Source organism: Drosophila novamexicana, unplaced genomic scaffold, assembly GCF_003285875.2.
Source record: "Drosophila novamexicana strain 15010-1031.04,08,12 unplaced genomic scaffold, DnovRS2.1 tig00000817-arrow-arrow-pilon, whole genome shotgun sequence".
In the NCBI taxonomy this organism is placed as follows: Eukaryota; Metazoa; Arthropoda; class Insecta; order Diptera; family Drosophilidae; genus Drosophila; species Drosophila novamexicana.
This window is the reverse complement of record NW_020824827.1, coordinates 2,680,057-2,707,956: the sequence shown is the minus strand read 5'-3', so window position 1 is coordinate 2,707,956 and position 27,900 is coordinate 2,680,057. Positions and strand designations below refer to the sequence as shown.

Below are 27,900 nucleotides of genomic sequence, written 5' to 3'. Positions count from 1 at the left end.
TCGTCATCGTAGGCACGGCGCGGCGCGGCACTTGAGCGCGGCTCGAACAATATTTGTTGGCAGCAAGCGCAAGCCAAATAGTAGACAAGCGTTCCCCTCTGCAAACAGTCACATTCAAGAGCTCAAGCCAAAGAGACACTCGAGCGGACCAGCAACAGCAACAGCACCGGCAACGGCAACGGGAACATCAGCAGCAGCAGCAGCAGCAGCCTCCAGTTGGCTCAGCAGCAGCAAAAGCGGCAGCAGATACAACCTCAGACTCAGACTCAGTGGCCAAAAGCCAGCTAACAATTCGAGTTCGTGCGTCGGTTCGTTGCGGCGCGGCGCGCATTAAAATAGAGTCATATTTGCCACGTTATTTTATTTCCAAATTTGCACAAGGCATCAGCGGCGCACACAAATAAATTAATCAAAGTGTTTAGCTTCAAGAGCAGCGACAAGTGCACAAACAAATGCCAAAGCCAAACCTGCAGCAACAGCAGCAGCAGCAACAAAAGCTGCAATCCCTTAAAGAATAGACAACATCTAACAACAACAACAACAAGTGAGCAGTGCAGTGCACAAAAATGCAGCAAATATTTAAATTAATTAACGCAGTGACAGTGCATTGAACAACAACAACAACAATAACAACAACAACAACATCAACTACGACAACAATACGATACAAAAAAGTTTTGATTACATTTTTAATTTGTATACATCGAACGCGTCGCTAGAACGCGTTTTAAATTTATTGCATTTGCATTTTAAACGCAGCGCGTTAAAAAAGCCGGCAACATAACGGCGCAACTATTGAACAGCTTTCTCAAGGGGAGTCCCCACCAGACCACCATAGATATAATGCAGAAGCTCTATGCCGAGCCGCCGCCCAGCAGCGCCCCAGTTAGCATGTCCAGCGCTGGCGGCACTGCACCCAGCGGCGGCGGCGGCGGTGGTGGTGGTGGCGGTGGTGGTGCGGTCCCCACCAGCAACAACAACCCGCATCCCACCTCGAATGGCGGCAGCATGAGTCCGCTGGCGCGCTCGGCTTACACCATGAATAGCATGGGCCTCACAGTGGGCGGCATGTCGTCCGTGTCGCCACAAGCGGCAGCCACCTTTGGCGCCAGTGTGCTCGACTCGGCCGCAGCCGTGGCCAGCATGAGCGGCAGCATGGGCGCCGCAGCGGCAATGAACTCGATGGGCGGCAACTGCATGACTCCGAGCTCGATGAGCTATGCGAGCATGGGCTCGCCCCTGGGCAACATGGGCGGCTGCATGGCCATGTCGGCGGCGAGCATGTCGGCGGCCGGCTTGAGCGGCGGCTATGGCACGATGCCACCGGGCACTCGCGACATGGAGCCCGGCTCACCCAATTCAATTAGGCGTGGCGTTGACAAGCCGACCACATACAGGCGCAGCTATACGCACGCGAAGCCGCCGTACAGCTACATCTCGCTCATCACGATGGCCATACAGAACAATCCGACGCGCATGCTGACCCTTTCGGAGATCTATCAGTTCATCATGGACCTGTTTCCATTCTATAGGCAGAACCAGCAGCGCTGGCAGAACTCGATACGCCACTCGCTGAGCTTCAACGATTGCTTTGTGAAGATTCCGCGCACGCCGGATAAGCCGGGCAAAGGCTCGTTCTGGACACTGCATCCGGACTCGGGCAATATGTTCGAGAATGGCTGCTATCTGCGTCGCCAGAAGCGCTTCAAGGATGAGAAGAAGGAGGCCATCCGTCAGCTGCACAAGAGTCCGTCGCATAGTAGCCTGGAGGCAACCAGTCCGGGCAAGAAGGATCACGAGGACTCCCATCACATGCACCATCATCATCACACGAGTCGTCTGGAGCACCATCAGCACCACAAAGAGGCGGGCGGCGGCGGCGGCGTGGCGTTGGCGGGCGTCAACGTGCTCAGCGCAGCGCACAGCAAGGATGCCGAGGCGCTGGCCATGCTGCATGCCAACGCCGAGCTCTGCCTCGGCCAGCAGCCGCAGCACGTGCCCACGCATCACCATCACCAGCACCACCAGCTGCAGCAGGAGGAGCTGTCCGCGATGATGGCCAATCGGTGCCATCCGTCGCTGATCAGCGACTACCACTCGTCGATGCATCCACTGAAACAGGAGCCTTCCGGCTACACGCCCTCCAGTCATCCGTTCTCGATCAATCGCCTGCTGCCCACGGAGTCGAAGGCGGATATCAAGATGTACGACATGAGCCAGTATGCCGGCTACAATGCGCTCAGTCCGCTCACCAACTCACACGCTGCCTTAGGTCAGGACTCGTACTACCAGAGTCTCGGCTATCATGCGCCCGCCGGCACCACGAGCTTGTGACATCACCAGTATCCGCTGGCTTAAGGGCGCGCGGAGCAGATGCTGCGCTTTGGCGGCGGCGGCGGCTCGCATCAGCAGCAGCAGCACCAGCAGCAACACTTGCAGCAACAGCAACAGCAGCACCACTTGCAGCAGCAGCAGCAGCAGCAACAACAGCAGCAGCAGCAGCAGCAACAGGCGGCGCAGCAACTGACATCCGCTACAAACACCACAACCAAGGCCAGCAGCAAGCCAGCGGTGGCCGTCAATTACTCCCAAAAGCTGGCCGCCTCAGTGCAGCAGCAACAGCAGCAGCAGCAACAGCAGCAACAGCAGCAACAGCAGCAGCAACAGCAGCAACAGCAGCAGCAGCAGCAGCAGCTGCTGCATAGCCAACTGTCGGCGGAGCTGCAGGAGGACTCTTCCAACATTACCAGCGACCTCAGCGAGGAGCAACTGCAGCAGCATCAGGCGGCACAGCAGCAGCTCTACAACAACTATCAGCAATATGCCGCTGCGGCCAGTTACCGCAACTGGAATCACAGTTTGACATTCAACAGTGCCGCCGCGTTGCAGAATCTGCTGTAGCCCAGCGGCACAAGGCCCGGCTTTGTGTATGATGCCAGGCCCGAATCACGGACATGGTAGTGTTCGGGCTGTCGGCCTGCCGGGCTGTCGGGCTGCCAATTAGCGGGCGACTGTTCAATGGCTTTTAGCACCTGGGCGCATCCTTTGAGCTCGCGGGCACGTGAGTACGGCTCCTACACTTGTAAATAAATCAACCTACTCTTCTGCAAGCACTTGCTTAGTCTTTGCCTTTATGTTTTTCGTTCTGTTGAGGAATTCAAGAAAAAAGTGATGTAGTTGTAAGCGCAACAACGGCCACATATTTAGGTAATTGTATTAGCCGTTAAGCACAACAAGTTTGTTAACATTTATGTTTGCTAAAAAAACAAGAAATTCCGTGCCATTTGTTTATCCTCTATATAAGCAATTACAAACATGCAGCATTTTAAATGTGTGTGAAAGAAACCGATATATATATATACACAAAGAGACAAAGAAGGAGAGAGCAAAAGCATAGCGGGATTGTGTGTAATGTTCATTTATAAATCAAATCCTTTATCCAAAGGCAATCGAATTCGAATCGCAAATGATCAAAAAACCAAAAACACATAGAAAATATCCAACAACAATTTCAAGACAAGACCCCCCAAGAATCCTCAAATTTATCGAACTAAGCAACAAAATTTGGCCATGCATTGGAAACGTCACGTTTTTATCATATAATTTTAATGTATAAATTAATTCCATCTTTTTTATATGTGTGTACAATAACAATTACCCATACATTTTTTATTTGCATTGTACGTTTTCTGTTATTGTACGAATTCGTTTAGGCTTAAGACAATTTGTAAATAGTCTATAAATATATGTGTATGTATATCGTATTTAAGGCAGCTAAAATTAAACTCGACGCCCAAAACAAAAAAAAAAAAAAAAAAAAAAAACAAATAACAAAAAATTTTAAACTAACTTGAGAATTAATCAAATTGTATGCTACACAACATTAACAAATATTGTATAGCATTTAACATTTAATTAGCATAAATAAAAAAGCAAGACAAAATACGAAAAAAAAACAAAACAAAGAACGAAAAAACTGCAATTATTATTCAATAATTTTTAATATTAATTTTATTATTGTGCGTAAACAAAATCACATACAGGCGCATTTTTACATTGAGCTAAGCTAATTGATTAAACTTAATAAATGCAAATAGTTTAAATATGGCAAAAAAAAAAAAAACAAAACAAGAAGAAAATAAACAAAACAATAAATAAAACACAATGTAAAATACACGCATTGAAATTCATAAATGTCAACATAAAATGAAATAATGAAATTCCAAAATCTAAAGCTAGTTAAAATTAATATTATAAATCATGCAAAAATTAAAAAAAAAAGACTATTTTAATGTTTGAAATATAAAAAAAAATGAAATATATCATCAATTCGTTTGAACTTTCCATAAGGTACATACATATGGGCTAATCAAAGCGCTGCCATTGTTTATTTAAACAACTGACCTCCAACAAGACTTTCTGTATTGATTGGATCGAGCTATGGAACGACCGATAGCGCCTGTGGCCTGAAACCGAACTCAACGTGTGATTCGAAGAGTTCTTGCCTATCTTATCGCGACTCGGATGTAGAGTGCAGTTTTCTCTCCTGTTTTCGTTTTTGATAAAAAAAAAACTTATCGCTGTGCACTCGTAAATTGCAACGAAACAACAAGGTAAACAAATGCCAACAACAACTATCCTGACTAGTGCGATAGTCACCAAGCCCTGGCCCTAGCCCAAATGCAGCATTGTGTCCCTATTTGCTAGCTGGTAATATACATATGACACCTAGGACTGGTTGATTCCCTATCTGCTTCTTATCTGTGCAATATAAACAACAACCACGACTGATCCGACGCAGTTACCCTTTACACAGACTATATAGTATAGTGCCTCGTATACCTACCTATACTATATATAACTGCTGAGCCCATGGTTGCTTATCTTTGTGATTCATTTCAAGAATCTACAATTTGTCTGGTCTGGGCTCTCATTTATATTTCACGAATAAAGTACCTTTCCAGCGCCTTAGACACTTATCTGCTTGGTGCGATGCATGTGGTACGCGGTGTGCGGTATCCGGTCATGTTTAACAAGCTGTTGTCTTTTTAATTAAGCAGCTTGGAAGGTCACCATTTTCTATGTATATCAATTTGTTTGAGCCGTTGCTTTAATACTTTTTATGGCCTTTACTCGCACAGAAGTGCCGCTTTGTTTGGGGGAGGAGGACACGAGACAGACACGATAAAATGGCGTTGGCTTGTTGTCGCTTCGATTTCGATTTTCTTTCCTTGACATTGTGAGTGCCGTCAACGTTTGCTCGGAGTTTCTTCATTTTAGTCGCAAGCAACCCCCTCGGAATTGAACTGGTTTTCAAATCTGTGCTTTGGGGTTGTTTCCACCAAATGACCCCATCCGCACCACCACCCACAAGCATTTTATTCACATTCTATATTCTAAGCCCCTTCATGTCAGACATGCGCTCTGCAAAGAAATTCAAACCCGATGCCAGTCAGGGGGCTTGGGTTTGTTGTGCTCGAGCTCTCAAGTCTGTCAGTTTTCTAGCTATCTGTTAATAAATGCCAAAGCAGGCAAAGTTGATTCGCCTGTGCACGCGATCAATATGTATTTATGTTTACATATAACAGACAAGTCGACGATTTTGGCATTGCATATAAAATTCGATTTAAAAAGTTTGAGCTTTAAGCAACAGTCCAACCAATCCCACCAGCCGAAATTGCTGTCACAATACAATTACACAAATTGTCATGACATTTGGTTCAGCATTAAAAATGAATGCGATTCCACTGGCTGGTAAACATTGAATGGAAGGCCATTGCAGACTAAAAATCTAATTAAGAAAATGTTTAAAATATTTATACTAACGTTTTTGTAGTTTTGTCAATCAGTGATAAGGAAGAATATACATGTACATGTACGAAAAAGCTTTAATCTGTTTGTTTTTAATGTTAAATAAATAAACTTAGAAGTTGCAGTCCGGTGCAATATATTTTATTATAAATAATGTTGTTTGATTCGAGGTCAGTTTTGTTCATAACAACAAGGTATAAACTCCAAGTGTGCGCAGGTTGTCTCTACAACTATTTCAAGAAGCTTCCAGTCCAACAACACTTTGCAAGGCATTTTCCTCAGTCTGAAGCTATAACCACTTGAGAATTATAAGTAATGAAAAGGCGACAAAGCTAGCGAAACCAAAGTCTACTCTTGTACACTTATCCCTGGGACATACATTGATTAATAATCCTAATACATTATCTGATCAGGATAAGATATAAGAATATTGTAATAGATTCTAATCCTCAAATTCATACGTACCCTAAGCAAAATTTAAATATTTTATTGGAATTTTATTTTTAAATAGTTGATTTATTTTTTATCATACAAATTTTAGTTGTGTGAATTTGTTATGCTATTTTTGGTTAGTTTTTGTGTATACAACAAGACGGTTTTTTTTATTAAAATATTGTCCATTTGAATGTTAGACATAAAAAAATAGTTTTCCTTAAGACAAAGTACTGCTGCATTTTAATTTGAGAAAAATGGATGTATATTTGTATTTATTTATTAACATATTCTATTTTCATCTATGCGTAAGCTTACTTTTAATACCAAATCAAAGTACCGATTTGGACCAGTTGGCTAAACCACAAAAAGCGAATTTTAGTTTAGTCTCGATCTCGTTGTGGAGAGTGGGCCTTGGGTTAGGGAGCATCCAATTAGCTGGTAAGCTTTTTCTGCTGCTCTTAAAAACCACAATCTTGTAGTAATTTTCTAATGGAATATTTAATTTCGAAACGAGACACAGAAAGCTAAACAGAGCCCAGCTGGCACTGGGGCTGCCAACGAAGCCAAGGTGGGGGGACACAAAAGAGACTCTGTTATAAAAATGGCAACCCTTTTTGCTCCCCAATGCGGCGCACACGTAAAAGCAGCAGCAGTAGCAGCAGAGTCAGCTTATGCCGGATGGATACACAGGAAGTAGCGTCACAGAGAGCCCCGTCTCCGGTCCCGTTTTCGTTCCCCCCTTCCAGTGCATAGAAGGGGCAAAGACAGCGCACGTAGCAATGGCGGAGGCAACATCGTCGTCGTCGTCGTCTGCGTCGTCGTCGTAGTCGACATCGTTGTAGTCACCGCACTTTTTATTTAGCTGCAGGGCCAGAGCTCGCTCCGCTGGTTGGGTAGCCATGCCCGTGCCCGTGCCCCCGCCCCGTGACCGTGTTATGGGCCGCCCCCTTTCGCTTGCTTTGTGCACTGCTTTTTCATTATAATAATACTTTGTAATTAGGTTTTCGAAAGTTAATTAAAATTCGGTTATGAAAGCGGAAACTTTCTCATGAACGCTTCCGGTAACGGTAAAATGAAAAACGCACGAAGGCGGGGCCGCAACAACAGGACCAACTGGTGTTGGGGCTGGATCTGATTCTGGAACTGGGTCTGCGGTCTGCTTCGTGTTAGCCAAATGGCGAATAAAAAACCAAAAAGGATTTTCAGTTGGCCCCAACCCCGTTTAGCCGGAGACAGACACAAATTCGGGCAACGAGTTGAAGTTGGAGCTGGAATTGCGGAGAGACAACGCACGGAGCTCAACTTTGTTTCGAGGAAATTTTTGTGCAAACATTTCTGTTAAATTAAAAAATACATATTATATTTTAATGAGCAAAATGGCTGCTGCTGCTGCTGCTGCTGCTGCTGCTGCTGCTGCTGCTGCTGCTGCTGCCAACGTGTTCTTGTTGCTGTTGTTGTAGTCACGTTTAATGCGCGCCGCGCCCATTCGCAAGGTTGGCCAACATTGCGAACGGGATAATTAAAATGATGACTTGAAAATAAATTGCTGTTATCTTTGACCAACAGACTGGCTCCGACTCCATACCCATACCCATACCCATTCCCATACCCAGGCCAAGACCCAAGCCCCCCAGCCGGGCTGTCTGTCGATGACGCGTCGATGTCGATGTCAACAGTCGCCACATCATTATGCCCCTTCTCGACTCCGGTTCCGGCAACGGCTATGGCTCTGGCTCTGGCTCTGGCTCTGGCTCTGGCTCCTCGCCACACGCGCTCTCTGCTGCTCAGCCTGTGTGAGTGTGCTCTATCAGCGCTTGCCGCCGCTGCGTGCCTCTGAGCGACACTTATGGATTAGGCCAATAGCAACAACAGCAACAACAACAGCGAGCCTGGCTCCGGCTGACAAGTGCCCGTCTTTGCCGGGTTGTCCTTTTTGCCGCTGCCGCTGCTGCATTTATCGTCGACGTCGGCGTTGCTGCATTGTGTTTTGTTTATCTTAAACATTCCACACATAATTAGCAGCAAAGCCTTCCCCGCTTTAGCAGTCGACTCCCCCTCGCCTGCCCAGACTCGCTCGCTAGCAAATTGAAATTAATCCGTGAAACCTTACGTTCCGAAAATGCGGGCACGTGTCCTCGAAATCACTGCTGGACCACGCTGCCATACACTGCCACGCGTCCTGCTTTTGCCAGTTTTGTGCTTGGCAATCAAAACATAACAAATCGCCCATCGGCACGAGTGTGAAGTTTAACGGGGCATAATCTGAGAAGTCGCTGCCATAAGTTTTGGCATGTAGAGCACCACTCACATCTCATATCTGGGCATCTGTATCTGTATCTCTGTATCTGCAGTCCAGCTTAGCTGCAGCGGCAACGCATTAATCACATTCGGCAGTTGTGGGTGGGTGGGCGGCCATTTGTGGTTGGCTGGCGAGTTGCTGGTGGCCCGTGGTTCGAGCTCTGCGCTGTGACAGTGACTGATGTGCTGGCAGCAAGGGCAGCGCCGACAGCCGCTTATCGATTGGCAGCCGCAACACACCTTTATCAGGCAGCCAGCCCCAGTAGCAGCAGCAACTAGATTGGATGAAATGCGAGACGACGCCGGCAACGCTGCTAATAACCAAATTGTGTTTTGAAAGCAGGCGGGCGAGAGCCAATGCTTGGGCTTGCGGCTAAAATCATTGGAATATGATAAATGTCCTGGATCATGTTTGCTCGACAATCGCCCCTAAAAACCATCAGCAATATTTTCACCCGAGCCTTCATGCATAATTATATAAATATTCACAAATTGACAGAACTGACGGCTAAAGTGCACACAAATATAATATAATTTATATGAAAAAAAAATTTCCAAACTATCTATTATTTAATAAAAGTGCCAGAGCTTAATTTGTACGTTCTTTGAGAAAACTAAGAAAATGAAAATGAGAATGAAATAAACTAGTTTTTGTTTACAAAATCCACATATATATATATAAAAGATCTTGTCATGACAAATTGTCGACCTTTTGGGTCGAAATTGTGTACTAAAACGTGGGCATGGTAAATTCGGCCCAAATGTGAAAACATTTACAATATTTACAACAAAGTTTGCCTTGCGAGTGTGACGTCATCAGCCTGCTTGGCTTAGATGTTGACAAGTAATAAAAATACATTCATCATAATTGCATTGTAATTCATGAAAATAATTCAATTTCCCATAATCCCGTTTGATGACATCGAAATTTTCTGATAGATTTCTGAACTCTTATATCGCATGGATTTTCAATAATTTTGAGTATATATGTTTTTAAATCTATGCGCAAAATCTTATTAATATTAAGTTCTTGAATGAACTACTTGTTTTTGGTTTTTAAAGATAGCTAGAACCACTATGCTTCCTATATATGTGAAAAATCTTATCAACATCGGATAACTATATCATATATACATATATATATAAAAAGTCGATATTTAGCATGCTAACATAAAAGTCTATAATTTTCTAGTTTCCCCGTGCATTTAAGCAAGCAAAGGCCCATCCAAAGGTAATTAAATGTATCTTAAATGCAGTCAAATATTAGTTTTTAAAAGTTCAATTTTGTTAAACTTTTCGCAAAAACAATTTGAGCATTTATTCAACTATTGAATTTCTTATATTAAATAGAACATTCTTGTTCTTATATTTCATACTCATTTTTCTAAATCAATAGATTTTAAAAAATCATAGCAAAAATATCAATCATGAAAAGCGGCCATAAGTTGTTGCATAGTGTTAAATTTTTTATTGGGTAAACAACTTTGTGTAATTTATAAATTGAACTAAATATTTTAATTTACCTAATGGGTAATTTTCTGAAACATAAATATGCGTTTTGAGGCTCGCTTATAAGTACGTAAAATGGTTGGCTTTTAATGAAAATATGTACAAATTGCACTTGTCATATTTTCAATTAAAAAGCAATTTAGTTAATTTAGCAATTGAAAGGAAAACAAAACTGTTGCAGCGCATCAGAATGAATGTTTAGTATTTGGCATAAGTCAAATACAAATCGATGCGTGCTCGTCAAATTAATTTAATTCAATTTATTTGAAAATCTATTTGCACACGCAGCCGAAATTAATGTGAAATCATCAACAACAAAAACAATGGCAACAGAATATCAGAAATAGAATACCAGCCAGATACCAGAGGCAATGGCAACAGGGAGCGGCCGGGATAGCGACCGCTTCCGGTGGGGCCAACGGAAACGGACATGGTCAATGGCGCAGCTGGCGCATCCTCATGCTTTATTCCGTTGGAGAAGCCGGGAACTGGCGCCTGATGTTTGCGCAAAATGCTTCACTGCATAAATGAATGAATGAACAAGTGAGCGACAGTTTGGCTGACTGACTGACTGACTGGGTGACTGACTGATTGACTGACTGACTGACTGGGTGACTGTTTGATTGATGCTCCGCTTTTGTGTGCTGCACACTTGACAAGGACAACAAGTAGAGCAGACGCAGCAAATTCATGGAATCTAATTCACAATTAATGGCGAATTCCCTGCCACTTACGAGCCTCTGCGTGCGTGCGTGTGTGTTAAAATATTTGCACAATAATTAATTGAATAATGTCAATAAATTTTCAACACATTTCCACTTGTGCACAGAGTCAGCGAGCCAGTGTAACAGAGACAGATATATCTGTAGAGCTAAACTTTGGCACACATGTCCTTGCACAGGACAAACACATTTGCGTACGGGCCGGTCTGGTCCGGTCCGGGCCGGGTTCGGTCCATGGCTGGGACAATACGCAAACTGGACAAGTTTGTCTGCAGCCCGGCTGCTGGCTGCTGGGCTACTTGGCTGCTGGCTGACTCTGATGGTGGTGGTGCGATTAGGCGAAACGAATCAACAAATCAACACACTCAGCAAATTCGTCAGCAGGATGCGGATGCCTCCACGCTCCACGCTCCACGCTGACTGCTGCACATTGTGTCTCATTTCCATTTCCAGCAGACGATGTCGACTGTTCAAAAGTTTGTCTTTCAATTTCGAAAATGGTATTTGTCAAGTGGGCGCCCTCCGCACCCGCAGCCCAATCCGTCACCATGTCGCTCCGTCTGTCTGTTTGTTGGGCTTCTGGATTTGCATAGCTCAGCAGCAACAATCGCTGCAAAGGCAGCAGCAGCAGAATAGCAGAATAGCAGCCGCAGCAGCAGCAGCAGAAGCATGCCAAACAATGCTCACGTTTGACCGTAGGGATAGGGTCCATGTGTTGCCTTTCTGTCCTTCAAATCGCTCAAGTCCTCTAGAGGAGCAGCCACATCCAGGCCAGCCATTCGTTTTCTCACAGGAAACGCTCTCTCTCTCTCTCTCTCTCTCCGTCTGACACACAAACCGCCTGCCCTAATTTCAGCGTTTTTATACTGAACTGCCATGTGCTGCTCCCATTATTTGACTTCATGGAGAAGCTACCATTGCACGCTGGATAAACCAGTTGCTCTTAAATAAACTATGCATGAAACAATTCTCAGCAAGAAACAGCATAAAAATTGATCAGGAGAGTTTTGGAAATTAACTTAAGTTTTGTTTTTCAATTAGTAAACGAACCATTTTTGTTAGCATCAGTTGAGTGCAGAAATATTCAGCCTATCATATTGATTGTTAAGCTAAATACTGTTTGCTTTTCATTTTTTGATCAGTTTGTCTTCATCAATGAGGCCTTCAGTTATATATTGGAATACATCTTCAGTTGGATCATCAGCTATATCTAAAGTTAACTGAATGTGACATATATTTTCATTCATTTCGGAGAGGTAATTGGAGGAGTAATTCTGCCTTCCTATTAGTCATAATATCAAACCCAGGAAAAGGATCTTTTCAGCACCTTGAGTCACTTAATGCTGCTGTCTAAGATTATTTACAGATATGAATATTTTCGAAGTTATATACACACACACATGGTGTTTCGTGTCCTCAGTAGTTGTTGTACATGAACGTATCTTTGAAAATACATAATTGTAAAAAATACTTATAAACATTTGCAGCTCACAGATAAATTTGCTCCTGTGCCCGTGAGGCAGGCTTAGTTATTCGTGCATTCATCAATGAGAATGGACAGCAATCTGCAAGATACGCATACGTGTACATATGTCTGCCCATGAGAACAGTCGAGCGAGCTGAGAGTGGGAGCTGAGCTCGGTGCTGGTTTGAAGCGATTGTTTGGACAGCTAAGCCAGCTAAACAAAGCGTACATTAGGCAACAACAGAATCTTTAACCAATAAAGAAAACAGGATAAGCCAGCATTTCCGAATTGCAAGTCAAAAAGATTTAAGTAGGCGGAATTCCCCACAACCAAGTAATAATGCAAACAACAACAAAACCGAAAAAAAGAGCATCAGCTAAACAGGAAAATGGCAAATGCACTTTTGTAGTCATGTGTTTGAGTGCGTGCTCAAACAGTTTTTCTGGCCAATTGAGCACGGCCAACAGCTAACAGGAACTAATGCGGAGACAATGCGACATACTACATACTACTGACTATACTATATACACCTCTGAGGCTTTGGCACCCCCGCGTCAAAGCTTACCGCAACACATGTAAATGTCTGGTCGCGCAAATCCGCCGTAATTGATCGATGCACGGAGCGAAGCTTAGCGCCTGTCGCCGCGGGTGCAATGCCAATAATAAAAGCAGCTCGGCTACCAGCTAGATGCCGGCTGCATTGTCGCCGGGCCAGCTTAAGTACCTGCCCCGTAGCTGCCGCCAATTGAAATGTTTTTCCGACGACTTCACAATGGGCGCCCATTCATAAGGCCCAGAACGCTATCCGACTGAATGTCAATCATGACTACAGAGACTACGGCGCCGCTCGAAAGCAACCCCATCGCCAAATGATAGCAGATGTTCTATGGGCCGTAAGATTTTTTTATTTGACATGCAAATGGAAAACGGTTTGACATGCGGCACGGCAGGTGCAAGGCCCAAGGAGCCGCACTCGCCTCAAGTCAAGTATCTCTGTTTAGTTTGTTTGTGCATATGTGCCAAATGTTAACAGCAGGTCAACTGGCAAAGCTTCAACTAAACTAAGTTCACCCAACGACCGCCTGCGCCCGACTGTGTTATCTTTGGCTAATGTGCCAATATTTTTACTATGTTAAAACATGTTAAACAATCGTTGGCGTCGTCGCTTGCGTTTTGACAACTAAATTAAGCCATTTGTCACAGCTTATTTTCACATATGCTGGCATTTAACACGCAGGTTTGCCTGGCCCGACATCCAGCTAGATCTGGACCTGGTTCGGTGGTGAGTAGCTGCCTTTTGATTGGAAATACGTTTCGCGTGGTTGTTTAGCTGGGCACTTGGCGCGGGGTATTAGAATAACAACAACATAAATCCAATGAAAACAACAACCGCCCATCAACACCCTCGAAATAAATTGCCATCACATGCAAACGGAGGAAGGATGGTGCGGGAAGGGGAGGTCGGTGTGTTGTTCACAAAGTTGTTGCTGTTATTGTTACTGATGCTGTGTGCTCAGAGTGTAGTTGTGTGTGTGTGTGTGTGGTGTGTGTGTGTTGTGCTAGCCCCCATGTAGCATTTAATTGAAATGGGCGCGCATTTGTTTCTGCATTTTCATGCTCACTAGCCGCATTAAAGTGCTAATGCATTGTTGTTGTTTTTGGCTCTTCCGGCAATATACAGGCACAGGCACAGGATCAGACAGAGCCACATTCGCAGGCGCTGGCAAACCCAAGCAACCCCTAACGGCAAGAAGGGCACGACTCACGAGCAATCAACCCCAAATAATAGCAAGGATTACGATATACAGCGCAGAGTCCTTGCTGCTGCCTGAATGCGAACCGAGTGCATTGTCCTGGACATACTTGTACAAAAACAAAACAGTTGAATCAAATGCAAGCGTCACAAATATCAAATACTCTTTCTTTGAACATTTCTAAAATGTATATTATATATGAACTGTATGTTACGGAATTTATTCTATAAAATAACATCTGCAATGCGCATAAAAAGTTCAAACCAACTTCTTGACTTGAGCTATAGTTCACGAAACTGGTTTTCCGCATCAAAATATTTCCTTAAATATATTAATAATTTAATTTTTTATTTAAAATTGCCCATTTTACACAGAATTGGCATCTACCAAATAGGTGACAGGTTTAATATCCTGGCCCTAAAAGATTTATGGGACTTACTTCCTCAAAAGATGTTTTATTTTTTAATCCTAACTATTCTTAAGAGAATATTTTTTGTTTCGGTTGGAGTTTTTTGAACAACTGGTTTGATATGGTTCATATTAAACATAAATTTTAACTATTTCAATTTAAGTCTTACAAGAATTTTTATTATTATATTAAAAATAGTATTATTTATTATTATATTAAGCGTATTATCTTGACATTTGTCGTGAGCATATTTTAATACCCTGCCAGGACATTTATACCCTTGCAAAATGTTTATAAAATCGACGTCAAAAATCGTTTGCCAAGCGTCAGCCAGGACAAGAGCAAGGACAAGGGATGTCGTTGCCTTCGCAGTCGCAGTCGCAGTCGCCGTCGCCGTCGCCGTCAGCGTCTGCGATGCTCTGCTGCGTCGTCGTCGTCGTTTTGGGTGTATGTTTTGAGGCTACAGATATCAGGGCAATAAAATAATTGCGACAATAAGCGTTTCATTATTCATTTGTGTGACTGCAAGGGGCGCGGGCAATTTGTGAGCAGGTCACAATACACAGTACGTGCGGGGGAATGGGGTGGGGTGGGGTGTGGTGAGAGGAAGCGCTGATTGCAGGGGTGGTGCCCGTCAGGTTTGTGATGTTAATCCAACTGTGCCTTGGTTTTCATGGATTTCATGGGTTTTTGCCATTTTAACAGTTAATAGTTTGCCACAGCGGCTGTGCTTTGATTTCAATGAATGACCCCTGGGCCGGCAGGGGGTGTGTGCCGTATATGCTGTAAAGACGGAGCAGGGGAGGTGTCAAACACCCGCCCGATGATCTTGATTTGATTATTGCGGCGTTAATACAATTGCCATTCGAGGCAGTTAATACAAAAACTGTTTTTTTTTTGTCATCCATTCTTTTCTATTGTAACTGAATGATTTGTTGTCGCGGCTTAGCAAAATTGTTGCAGTTGTTGATGGCTTTTTTATTTCGTCGGCACTCGAGAGGGCGCAATTGTTTATCCCGAAACCTGTCACGACAAATATTTGCAAGATTAGTTTATGCCAATATTTCAGCTTCTAACATACTAAAGATTAACTGCCTTTTCTTTAACAATTGCTTTGCCCCAACTAAGTGTGCTTTAATTGCGCCATTGGTTAATTGCATGTTTGGGTTGGTTTTTCAATTGTGCAAGAAAAAATGTAAAAGAAAAACTGAAGTAAACGCAATTACTTGAAATAATTTGAATTGGCTGTGCAAATACCGCGTGAATTTTCAAGTAAGATTGTAAAACTTTTCTCTTTTCCTTTTATTCATTAGCGTTGAAGTATTCTGTCTTAAGAAACAAACTGAATGGAAATTTTTTAATTGAGTTTGCATAATTAGACGAGAAAATTATCATTGGATATTGAAAATCTGTGGGCTTTTAAGTTAGCGTAAAAACGGAGAATAAAAACATGCTCTGGGGGGAGTTTTTTAAAGAAGATGTATTATGTTAAATTTAAGAAATATATTTGTAAGAAGCATATCGGAAAAAAAACTTTGGTCCAAAAAATCCTTAAATCGCATTTGGATTCTACAAAAAGTGTGAAAAGCTCCTTAAATGATTTTTCATAATGATCTTTGAAAACGAATTTGAACGCGAAAGTAACCCATCAAATCCTAGACCCCCAACTATACCGGAGAGGCATGGATTTTCAGCTTCCCATAAAGAAAGGACCCTGATGTAGTAGGGCGTCCGCAGGGCTTCCAGGTGAAGTTCTTTAGAATGAATCGTCGTTGGGGGAGCGTTTCTGCTCTGCACAAATTTATTTTAGGTTTTAAAGAAAAACACGTTTTGCTAGCTTGAAGGTTATTTTTCATCTATTTCATTTTTTCAGAGTACATTACAAGGGTACCTACAAGTGTATTAGTATACGTGTGGTGAAATTTCAGTACATGTTCCGTGTACTGGTTCCGGAGTTACATGGCGGTTGGATGGCGACTGTCGGATACACTTCTTGTGTGAACAGACCCATAAGGAGCATCCATCACCTAAATTAAAGATGTTTACAATTCCTTATTATATGAGTCAAATTGTTGACAACCTTATTTATTTTCCAAGTATAATTATTCCAGTAAATAATTATTTGGATATACCAATTTATATATTTTAAAGGATATTGTTCAAAATAATGGGTAAACAAAAAACTTTTTAATGTAATTATAAGATTTTGTATTCACAGATATATCACTCTTTGAGGGAATAGACATTGTTGAACTCAATTGCCAGATATACCGCTCAGAATAGTCAAATCTAGAGAATGTGCGTCTATCTTCGTGTATTTTAAATTCTCATTTATGCGCGGAGCCACAATACATTCTTCAAATACGCTACCTTGCGCCTTGTTATTATAGCAAACAAATGAAAGTGAAAGCTCAAATTTGCGATGGTTCTTTTTTTTATTTAAACACACACGCACACGCACACACACACACATACACAGCAGAGGCAGAGGCAGAGCGTGAAGCGCGACGTTCGTTTTGGTGCCAAAATTGCTTCCGAAATCAGCCAAAAACCAAAGCAAAACGGCAAACGGACACATAGACATCATAGGAGTGCATCAGTGTGTGTGTGTCGGCCATGTTGGGCTACTGGGTGCCACAACTAACACACACACACACACACAGAGAAAGAGAGAGAGAGAGCCAAAGAGGCGCCCATAGAGCAATCGCTGGAGCTGTCGAGTTTGAGTTTGCTGCTCAAATATTATGCGAACGCAAATATTTTTATTTAGTAAATGTCATTTATTATTTATGTTTATTCGAGCACTTATCTAGCGCTGCTTAACAACTTCAGCTCTAATGCACGACGACGACTGTGGCAGCCACTGCCAATGATGATCATGATGATGATGATGATGATGATGATGAAGGTGGCAAGGCCGTGCCACCAAATTGAAAACGGAATCAACAAGAAATCGAACGCTGTGTGGAGAGCATTGAAAGTGGAAAATTGAACGTGGAATGTGGATTGTGACGCCCACGTATTCCTTGGCCATGGCCAGGAAGTCAGTGGGAATAAATTTAAACTCAAACTAAACTGCGAGCAAATAGAAATACAAAAAGGCAAACAAAAACAATGCCAGCATTGGCAAGGATGCCAGAGCAGCTGCCAGTCGACAGCCAGTACCCAATACCATACACAGTTGAAGTCCGCTCCGCTCCGGTCCCAGTCTCAGTCCCAGTCTCAGTCTCAGTCCCAGTCGCAGGCAAATTCCGAGCCGAGTGTACACAAGCCGCCGTCTAGCGCATGTCTGCCAAGTGCAAAATGGTGGCAGTGGCATGCATTCGCTGCCAGTGAATATTTGTTGTCGTTGTTGTTGTTGTTGTTTTTATATCGTATTCGATTTTCAAAGCGTTGCAACGTCCTTGGATGTCACAAAGTGGGAAGGAACGACTGTGCCAGTCGGACGCCCCAAATGGGGGCGCACTCTTTGACTATGACTGAGGTTTTTTTCGTTCTTTTTTTCTTTTTTTAATATTTTATATCAAGTTGTCATTGTTGTCGCACTGTCTCTGTCTCTGTCTCTGTCTGCTGTGAACGTGGTTGTTGTTGTGATTATTGTTATTAGCCTAGCAAACAAATTGGTAAATAATAAATATTTTCCAGTTAAATATTGTTAGTAGCATGCCATTTTTGGACCTGCACAGCCAATGCATGGCACGGGCCAGAGACCATGGCCCCATAGACTACACGGGGCCACGGGGCCACGGGGGGGTCGACCGGCTCCTTCTTTTATTTTTTTATACTTACTTATGTATGTAGATCTTTTGAGGAGGCGTCTCTGCTGCGTTCACGCCACATTGCCAATGACTTGCGCTTTCGTTGTGTGTCAATATATGCTCTTGCCTGTGTGTGTGCGTGTGTATGCGAGTGTGTGTGTGCCAAGGGAAATTGGTAGCCCACATTTACAAAATCAGAAAAGCGCTTGATTTGTAAAATATTTGCTCTGCACAAACGAACGCAGCAATTGTTCAATTCCATACAGACGAGCCTCGTCGAGCTGGCAGCCAGCGCCAGTCGACTTCGTCGTTTTGTTTGAAAATGTTTATGAAGCGACACCTGTAGGTGATAATAATAAACAATCGAAGCACGACTACGATTGCCAATCGAAGTGGGTCCACTTGCTGGCTTCCAGTTTGCCCGGGCGGGAGGGGGGACCGCACACAGAAGCTGCATATGTTAATGGGACTGCTTACAATTAGCTAGCCATTGACAGGGCATATATGCTCTCTATTAATCAAAGATTAATAATATAATCTTGGTAGGTAATATAACCCTTAATCTCATTTACAGGCTGACTAATTAACTTATGATTAAGTCTGTCTGTCTGAGCGTGTTCATATAATAACTAAAGCAAGCAATGCAGCTGAAAGAAAAATGTTCATACTGTTATTCAGCCCATTTAAGAGGAGCCCAATATGAAAAGGATTCGAATTTTTACAACAGATCAATTGTTTATTAATTCAATGATCTTCAGGTCATTGACATTTGACACACAAGCTACTTAAAGTTACTATGAAATTGACTCAACTAAATAATTCTCTACATATTTTTGACGATGTGAAAATTAAACAGATCATTTTACTCTATGAACTTATAGCTAAGGGGGAGTGGAGCTCAGTTAAACTAGCTTTACATAGACTTTCAGGCACATTTCATAGCTTCTCATGTGCTCTCGCTTCACATTAAGGTATTACAACCATTGAGTGTCTTATTTGTGGTCTGTTGTGCTGCAAATCGTACTTGTGTAATGTGCCAATGCCTGTGGCTTAAGTGTCCATTACTAAAAGCTCGGTTAATGGATGTGCCATGTAGATAAATGCGAAAGAATTTCCTGGAATTTTGCTTTTGGTTTTGCTTTTGCTTTTCACACCAAGCTCTGGTCAAGCCTTTTTTGAGATGTTGCTTTTGCTCGTTTTCTTGGTCTTGGGCCGGCAATATTTGCCGGGTTGAGTGCTTTGGGTTAGTTTGACGCATTGTTAAAGGTGAAGCGCAGCCGAGCAACAGAAATATGATTTCGATTTTATGCGAGAGCAAGCACTAAAGACGAAGACGCGACAATTTTTGGTGATTATTTGTTTGCAGCTAATATTTTGATTTTTGAAGCGAGTCTAAAATTGTACGTCTGGCCGGATATTTAAAGACTATTTGCGAAAGCATTAAGTCAGGGGGAATGCCCCGGCCGAAGCCGCAGTTCGTGTGTGAAGTGGTGCGCATTTGCGACCGGGGTGGAGCCGATTGCTAGCAAGGTGTGCTCGACTCAGGTATGTGCATACACATGTACATACATACACTTATATTGGAGTAGATTTGTGTGCGTGTGTGTGTGTGTGTTTTAGAGGGCTTATTAAACTCCAACGGAGCGGCACATTTTGTACATATTCTCGGAAAAGCTGTAAATTGCACTTTGTCAACAATGTGAACAAGAAAGAAACGTTAAGACCCCGTCGTTTATCTCTGGCATACGATAAAGTCGCGCTCTACGTAGAATCTACCACATTATCTGCGATACCTGGGAACAGGAAGACGCGCACCAACTACGCATATCGGCCGCTTATCTAATCAAGCGCTGCATAAATGCAAATAATGAGAGATCCCGCCGGAGTCATAACTGGGATCCGTACAGGGACTGGGATTGGGCATGGACATGGCTAAGGGACCGCCGCTCCCGCGTCATATAATGAGACAGCGGCAGTCGACGGGGTTGGCGATAAGCTGCCAGAGGAATGCATCCGCCGCTGAGGCGTCAACGCACAGAACGAACAGCAAACAGTGACAAGAACAGAGCAAATTCTTTCTTCTTACGGCTCGAGATAACAGCAGCGAAAAGGTCGAGCTGCGGCTGTGTGTAAGCGTCTATATATAGCCCGGGCAGACTCAATCTGTTTATGCTCTTATCGGCTCTGCCGCACGGCAAATATGTCTGCTGATTAAGGCCAGAAACAAAATGGCAGCTGGACTGCTGTACTGCTGTACTGCTGTACTTTCGTCAGATTGTTGACCCAACTACACAGTAGGTGCAGGCTGGGCGGTCGGGGCGGCTGTTCACTAACCATCTGGCTTAATTAAGAACAAGTCGGCAAAGGCAAACATTGGAGTCAGTGAAAATAGTTGGCCTTGTTTATCGTGCGCCATCAATCAGGCACTTTCCCGCAGGACAACGGCCGCCGAATCGGGCTGGCGACCCCAATAAAACTATGAACTCCTAATGATTACGGCAATCTGGAAGAAACTTAAAGCTGCAAATTTAATACTCTCGATTCCGAACAAAATATTAAATAACAATTGCCTAAGAATTTAATATAGATAATATATATCTATTATGTTGTATATATTTTTTAAGTATTTTGTTTTATGAGCCAGACTAAGCTTGCATGCATTTTTATTTTAGTGTTTATTTATTTTTAAATTAATTTAATTTTTAAATTACAATTGTGTTTTGTATTGAAAACAATGGAAGGTTTAATTATGTTCATATGCGAAATTCGCGCAAAATAAATAAATTTTATATTTATTGAAGAAAATATCAGAAAATGGAAATATATATGCAATATTTAAGGCTTTAACTTTGTCGATGGAGCCCAGAAAAGTGTTGCATTTTAGGCGAAACTTCTTTTGAAATAAAAAAGTTTGGTTTTGAATTCCTGATCGATTGGCTCACACCTTTACTTTTTATGTAATATATGATATGATGTATATATAATATGATGTATATATAATATGATTTATGCCAGCATAGCTTATAAATTTTGGCAGAATATGTTAATAAAGCAACAAAGAAGCAAACGTCATTATATAGTGGTATTTCCCGATCGAGTAGTGTGCAGCACACCTGTACGGAGACCGCTTGGCGTGTCTGGCTACAATTGCTGGGCATGCATATTACGGTACTAACTGTCTATGGCGCTTGCGTGTGTGTTCGAATGTGACTGTGTGTCCTTATGACAATTTGATGAGGACCTTATTTACACTAGTTAAAAGCTCGGCCTCTGCTCTCTCCCCTTCCCTATCCCTCCCGCTGTCAATAAAAACAAAAATAACACAGCTCCAAAAAACAAAAAAAAAAAAAGAAGAAACCCCGAGCCCCAAAGTGCCGAGAGTTTGGAGCTTGCATGACAGGCGCCCATTTTGATGGCCGTTTGGTATTTTTCCGTATACGCGCGTATCCAATCAAGCATATATCGTTTGCTGCTATGTATGGATGTGGATGTGGATGTATGTCGTCTACACGTCGGTGGTGCCTGCCGGACGTGGTCAACATTCGTTGATTACGTATACGACTGGGGCGCCAATCAGCCAAACGTCAGCGTCAGCGTTAGGCGAACGGTTGTTGCCGTTTGTATTCCTGTTGTTGTTGTTCTTGTTGTTATTGTGGCATGGCAATGCTGACAACAACAACAACAACAGGTACAGCTACAGCATAGCCTCAACTACACACACACACGCACAATGCGTTCACATTTTTTACTCGTGGCTAGAATCAATATTAGTAATTTGAATTATTCAAAAGACAAATATGAAGCTTTAATGGCCAAACAGCGTGCCCGTAGTCGAACGCATATACCCACACCCATAGCATGTGGCCTGTAGCCACCCGCTACGCCCATTGGGGTCCGGGTCCTGTTTACTGCAGCTGCAGGCCATTGGATATTGGGTCGACTGCAGGCGACAACTCAATAATTTGGCGAGTCGCCCAATTTAATGCCAGTCGAGGTGTGGGTACGCAAGTCGCCAGGCAACCAGTCCGGCCAAGAGCCGCCTCCATTGTCTACGTCTACGGCGCTCGTTGCACAGGTAAATACGTCAATTTAAATCCGTGGATTGGATTGTAAGTCAATGTTTGACTTTTGCTCGCTGATTGATTGCTCAACAGCAACTGCAGCAACTGCGGCAACTGCAGCAGCCAGCGCCAACAACCCACAGCCAGCCATCAGCCGGCAGGGAGTCCGATTCGCGTCGCCATCGCCTGCATATGCATGCGGCCTACGGCTGATGGCTGAGCCAACTCCTGGGGCGTTTCCGGGAACTGTGGCGGGCCCGTGCCAATACCGCCCATGCATCAACAGTTTACCCGATTTACAGGCAGTTAAGTTTGCACAGCGGAGTCAATCGTATGAATCAACGACTTTATGCTAACGCGGCATAATTCCAAAAAAATTGACACACACATGCCTCTCAAGTGGCATCATTGTTATGGGCCCACTTTAGGTTCTATATTCAAGAAACAATATATATTGGGAGTGTGTGCTAGATGTGTGGAAATGGCACCTGCATAGCTTGTCCATAATCTGTAACTATTTATAAATGGTTCAATTGGTTTATTCAGCCAGCTTATTATATGAGAGATGCTTCAACTCTATAGGCATTTGAAATCCTAAAGAAGAGTACTTTAGTCGGAAGTGTCCCGCTTGGAGATACCCTGCATTCACAAATATTTAAATTGCTTTCTGTGTATATATTCACAAGAGACACACACACACACTCGCCGCTAGCTTCGCACTTATTATAGTATAACTCAGATTAATACATGCAAAGGGGTTAGGAAGACATGAACTACTTTCGGATGAAAGGCTACTTGATAAGGTATATCATATGATACCGACCTTTACTCTAGAGTTCCGCCGGAGTTCGCTGAGAGGGCTGAGAGCTGTGGCGAACTCTTCCCCTTGCTTACCACAAGTGATGCAGGGCAGTGCCAGTGAAAAAGGACAAAATTTGTATTTTATCCAACGACTTGAAGGTCAAAATAATGATGCCTTGCTCCTCATGCAAAATCGTTATTATCTTTCTATTCAAAAAGGAATAAATACCACTTTCATCAGTTGTGCTAATATTTCAGATAGATAAAGATGGTTTTGCGATATTTAAATTTATAAGTACCCTAACTTATCAACTATCGCATTTTAACAATTCCTTATAGTACAGTATATATACTGTATCAGAGAATACATGCTGGAAATGTATTAAACTGCCCTCGCTTATGTATATTTAAACTCAATTTTAGACACATGTGCATTATTGTTGTCTATCTGGTGGACGCTGTCTATCCGACCGCAACAACAGCGCCAACAGCAAACAGCAAACAGTCAAAACCAAAGCCACCGCAACGGCAGCAGTGGAAAATTCTCGGGATCTGGCGCTCTGTCTCTCTCTCTTTCGGTCGGGCTCCGGATCCGGATCCGACTCCGGCTCCATTCGGTTAGCTGCCTGCCTGCCTGCATCTCCATTGCTGCAGCTGCAGCAGCTCATATAAAACCGTTCGCATATACTTATATGCTGGGTGTGTATGTGTGTGTGTGTGTGTGTGTGTGTGTTGGGTGTGTGTGCATATCCTTTGCAGCGTGTAGCATTGCGTGTTTTGGTGCTCTGATAATGATGCTGGCCGGCATATTCATAATGAAATTTCATTGCAGCAACCAGATACATTCACAGACACACGCACACATACACGCACACACACAGGCTTGTGTATGTATTTAAGTATGTACACACAGCACGAGCACTGGGCGAATATAGTATGTAGGGCGGCACCGGACCAGGCATATTATGTATAAACACAAATTAATTTCGTTTCAGTGGCCCAAACCGTAGTAGCCATGGCCAAGCGGGCCCGTGCAATGACGGGGCCGGGCATTTGCGTAAAATATTTGCACAGCCTTCGTATAGTGCAACGCTGCGGTTGTTGGTTCGCCTTTGCTTTGAGGGCCCGTGCCCATAAACTAGACAACAACAAGCATTTTCGGGCCTGATTTAATGAATCAGCAGCCGGCCAGTTTACCCCAGGGCGAGGACGAGCACGGCGACAACAACCTGCCGCATCAGCAAACGTCTTGCAATTTTGCATAATGCCCGATGTCTGATTTGGTGAGTTTTGATAATTTAGCACAAATGCGCCCCACTCTCAATGTGAGCATACGGAAAATTGGAGGCGAATAAGCAGGGGATATCTGTGACAACAAGCTGAAGCTTCAATTTGTTTTCATATTTCTGGTTTTGAATCACAAGGCGCCTCGCTCAGGCCTATATAATATAACACAATCTTTTAACCAAATTTTCAGTCCTAGAAGCGTGGAATTTTACGAACACAGTTAGAGTTAGTTAAACAAGTGGCATTAAACCGTTTTATAGCAATTTTAACAGTTGTGGGTAAAATTTCTAAAATTTCTTCTTAGGGCGATCGGATGGTAAAAAAAAGAAAAACAGTTTTATAAACCGTGTCTTTACGCACTTGCGGGTGGAATAATCCAAAACATTATCTTGTTGACAACATAAAGGAAGTACAGTTAAACTTACAGCTTCCTAGTCTGGATGCTAGTCAGTCGATCAGCCAGTCAGGATGAGCAGTTTTATATAAGTATAAAGAGATTGATTATGGTCTAGATACCTGGATAGTGAATCGTAAGTGCTCAGCCTATGACTTAATACATATGCCAACATTAGCTTTATATAATGGACAGCCTTCACGTTTTCTCTCGACAAGGAGACTTCGTGCACGGCCCCACACTTTAACACATAATTAACCTAAAAATGTAACTCCATCTTGTTTATCAGTGAAAATACAAAACGATGAAGCAGAAGCAGATGCAAATGGAGAAGACAAAAATAAGCGACTCGAAAAAAAGGCGCGCATCTCATTATCACTCGGACGTGAATATCTCGACATGTTTGCAGTTGTCGTTCCTCAGCGGTGCGGGACGTGGGACGCGAACGTTGTCACCGACGCTGTCGCCCATTTACACACACAAGCACACACACACACACACACACATAGAGAGATTTCTATATATATATTATATATGTATAGATCTGAGTTCCCGCCTCAGTCTACGCGAGCTGTTGCTCGAAAATATTTAAAGTGAATTTGTGTTGAGCTCACATCGTTAAAATATCCGTCAAAAACTTAAGCAAACAGTCATAACTACGTGCATTTTAAATTGAATTCGAACAACAACTACAAAAAGAACTCACACATAGCGACAGTGAAAATTACACACTCACACAGGTACCCACATATAAATATATATATACGTATGGGTATATATCTGAATACTTGTAGGTCGGCTTAACCTGCCGCCTGAATGACGACGTCCGCGCCCAGTTGTATGCGCGGCTTCAGCGTGTTTTTTTTTTTTGTCTTATTTGCCAAAAAAATTAAAGGCAAGTAAAAGTCGTGATTAACGTTGAATTGGCTCTGCTCGAGCGTCATTATCACCGCAAACAAGCAGCAGCAACAACAACATTGACATTAACATAAGCAACAACAAAACAACAACAACAACATGTCTTCGAGCCAACTTTTTTGAGTACGAGTACGAGAAGCACATTGTACCACAAAAATGCCGCGCTCGGTTGACTTTTAATGGTGGATGGAGTTTCGTATGGAGCTCGGACCCGATTTGGGTTTTATGCTTGAAAGCAAGACGAGTTGATGCCTTTGCCAAAGGCAAATAAAACGCGTCTACTTAAGAGGTTGCATAAGTTTTAATTGACGCGAATATATTAAATGGGAATGCAATGCTGCTTCTTCCTCTATTTTTGACAACATTATTAATTATCGTTACCAAAGCCCTTAAGTATGCTACACAATGCATGCAAATACCTGAGGTTTTTTACCCTTGTCCCGACTTAAAGTACTTCCGTTCGTTAGTCCTCGACTATCAAAATATCTGGGCTACACAGATATATATTTATCTAAAAAAAGAGATACTGTATGATTGCACACTTGGGGGGTAAGGCAAACATCATAAACTACTTTCAGACCGATCCAGCAAACAAAAGAATCGGTTGAGATAACAATAAGAAGCAGTTATCTTCATTTACCCAAAAATAGCAAATGACGTAAACCTGTTTGGATATCATCCGATCCCATAGAGTTTTGCCCCCAGATTGCTTTCGATGTCCACATGTAAGTAATTTGTAGGCCCCACAATAAACCGATGGGCGAGGATCCGTCTGCGGATCATGTTTATGCAGTGTAGGGGTGGCTGATCGAGGTCGGGGGCCGGGCTGCATGCGAGAAGCACATGCGCAAAATGTTGCTAAATACTTTACAGGAGCGCCGACACGTCGCGCCTTCTTATGATTTCTCGGGGCTTGGAGCTTGGGACTTGAAGCTCCTCTCAATGCTGTCGCAGCGGCTGTGGCATTTCGCGTTAAATATTTACACACACAGATACACGCCCAATAAGCAATGCGGTGCGCAAAGTGTGCCAGCAGCAGCCACCACGACGACGACGACGACGACGCCAGAGATGGCGGGGTCAAGTGCTGAGGCTGCGGCTGAGGCGGCGGCTGCGACTCGATCATTGGCATGACGCGAACGCGAGTGGCAGGCACTTTGCATATTTTAGCGCGTGCATTGCAGTTGCTAATTGAAATAGTGTCGCTGCGGGGCAGTGGTTAAGGTGGTGCGGGGCGGGCGGTGCGGGGCTTGGATCATCGATCATCAGTGTGCACATATTTGCCAATGCCAGAGATGCGCAACGAAGTTACAACCTCGCCTAGCCCCGGCTAGAAGGAAGGTGCGTGCCTGCGGATTGCAAAATGCAGCGGCAAGTAATGCGCACAATTGCATCACAGACGCGTACCCACAGTTGCAGTTGCAGTTGCAGTTGCAGTTGCAGTTACAATTTGCAGTTGCAGTTACATTTATTGTTGCCGTCACGTACACAGAGAACGAGCGAGCAGCTCTTTTTGCTTGCTTTTGCCACTTTAATGCGACTTGCAAGTGGATCCGGACATGGATGGAGCCGGAGCACGTCATGATTTTTTGATTGATCTGTAAGGCATACACGGCAGTTGGCTTTTATATTTTTTAATAAAAGTGAAACGTTTTCTCATTACTCTCTTTTGTGTGTGTACGTATGGACACAGTCGTACAATTGAGACGCCGGTCTCTCTCTCTCTCTGAAAGGCTGCCCGCAGCGTTTGCTGCTGCATTTTCATATTTATAAGATAATTGAAAGCGGGTATTGCCAAATTAACAACGCTCGGTAAACAAAGAAAGCGGCGACTGGCAATATGGCGGCACACACACACACACACAAATAGTATGTGTGTTTGCGCTGAAAGACAGGCGCATATCCCTTGTGTACACAAGCGCGCTTTATTGTTTTGCGCCGGGCTGGCGTTACTCTTTGCTGGCAAAGGCAAAGGCACAGACCCAGACTCGGAGCCAGCCACCCAATGATACCTATGTGAGCAGAATCCACCACCAGACATCGTCTTCAAAAAAAAAAACTGTTCGCATCGTGCACGGATTTTATTAAATTGCATTCGTAGTTGTTTTGAATTGATTCGACTACATGGAATAGCCCGCAGCAGCAGCAGCAGGAAGAGCGGAAGGAGCTAGAGCTGAACTGGCGCCCTTTTCGACAGAGGTTTGCCTCGGCAACACTTTGTTTTACTTTTGATTTTTACTTTTCTTTCATTTTGTTGCTCATGGAGCAGGATGCCAG

At 43.3% G+C, this 27,900-nt stretch overlaps 1 protein-coding gene across 1 annotated transcript; it reads left to right on the top strand.

The window, feature by feature from the left end:
* Positions 1–663: 663 nt before the first annotated feature.
* Positions 664–4,232, top strand: LOC115764159 (protein fork head). Its single transcript, XM_030707037.1, is given in 1 exon segment — positions 664–4,232. A coding segment is annotated over 1 exon segment (2,058 nt). The 5' UTR covers positions 664–843; the 3' UTR covers positions 2,902–4,232.
* The last annotated feature ends 23,668 nt before the right edge of the window (positions 4,233–27,900 follow it).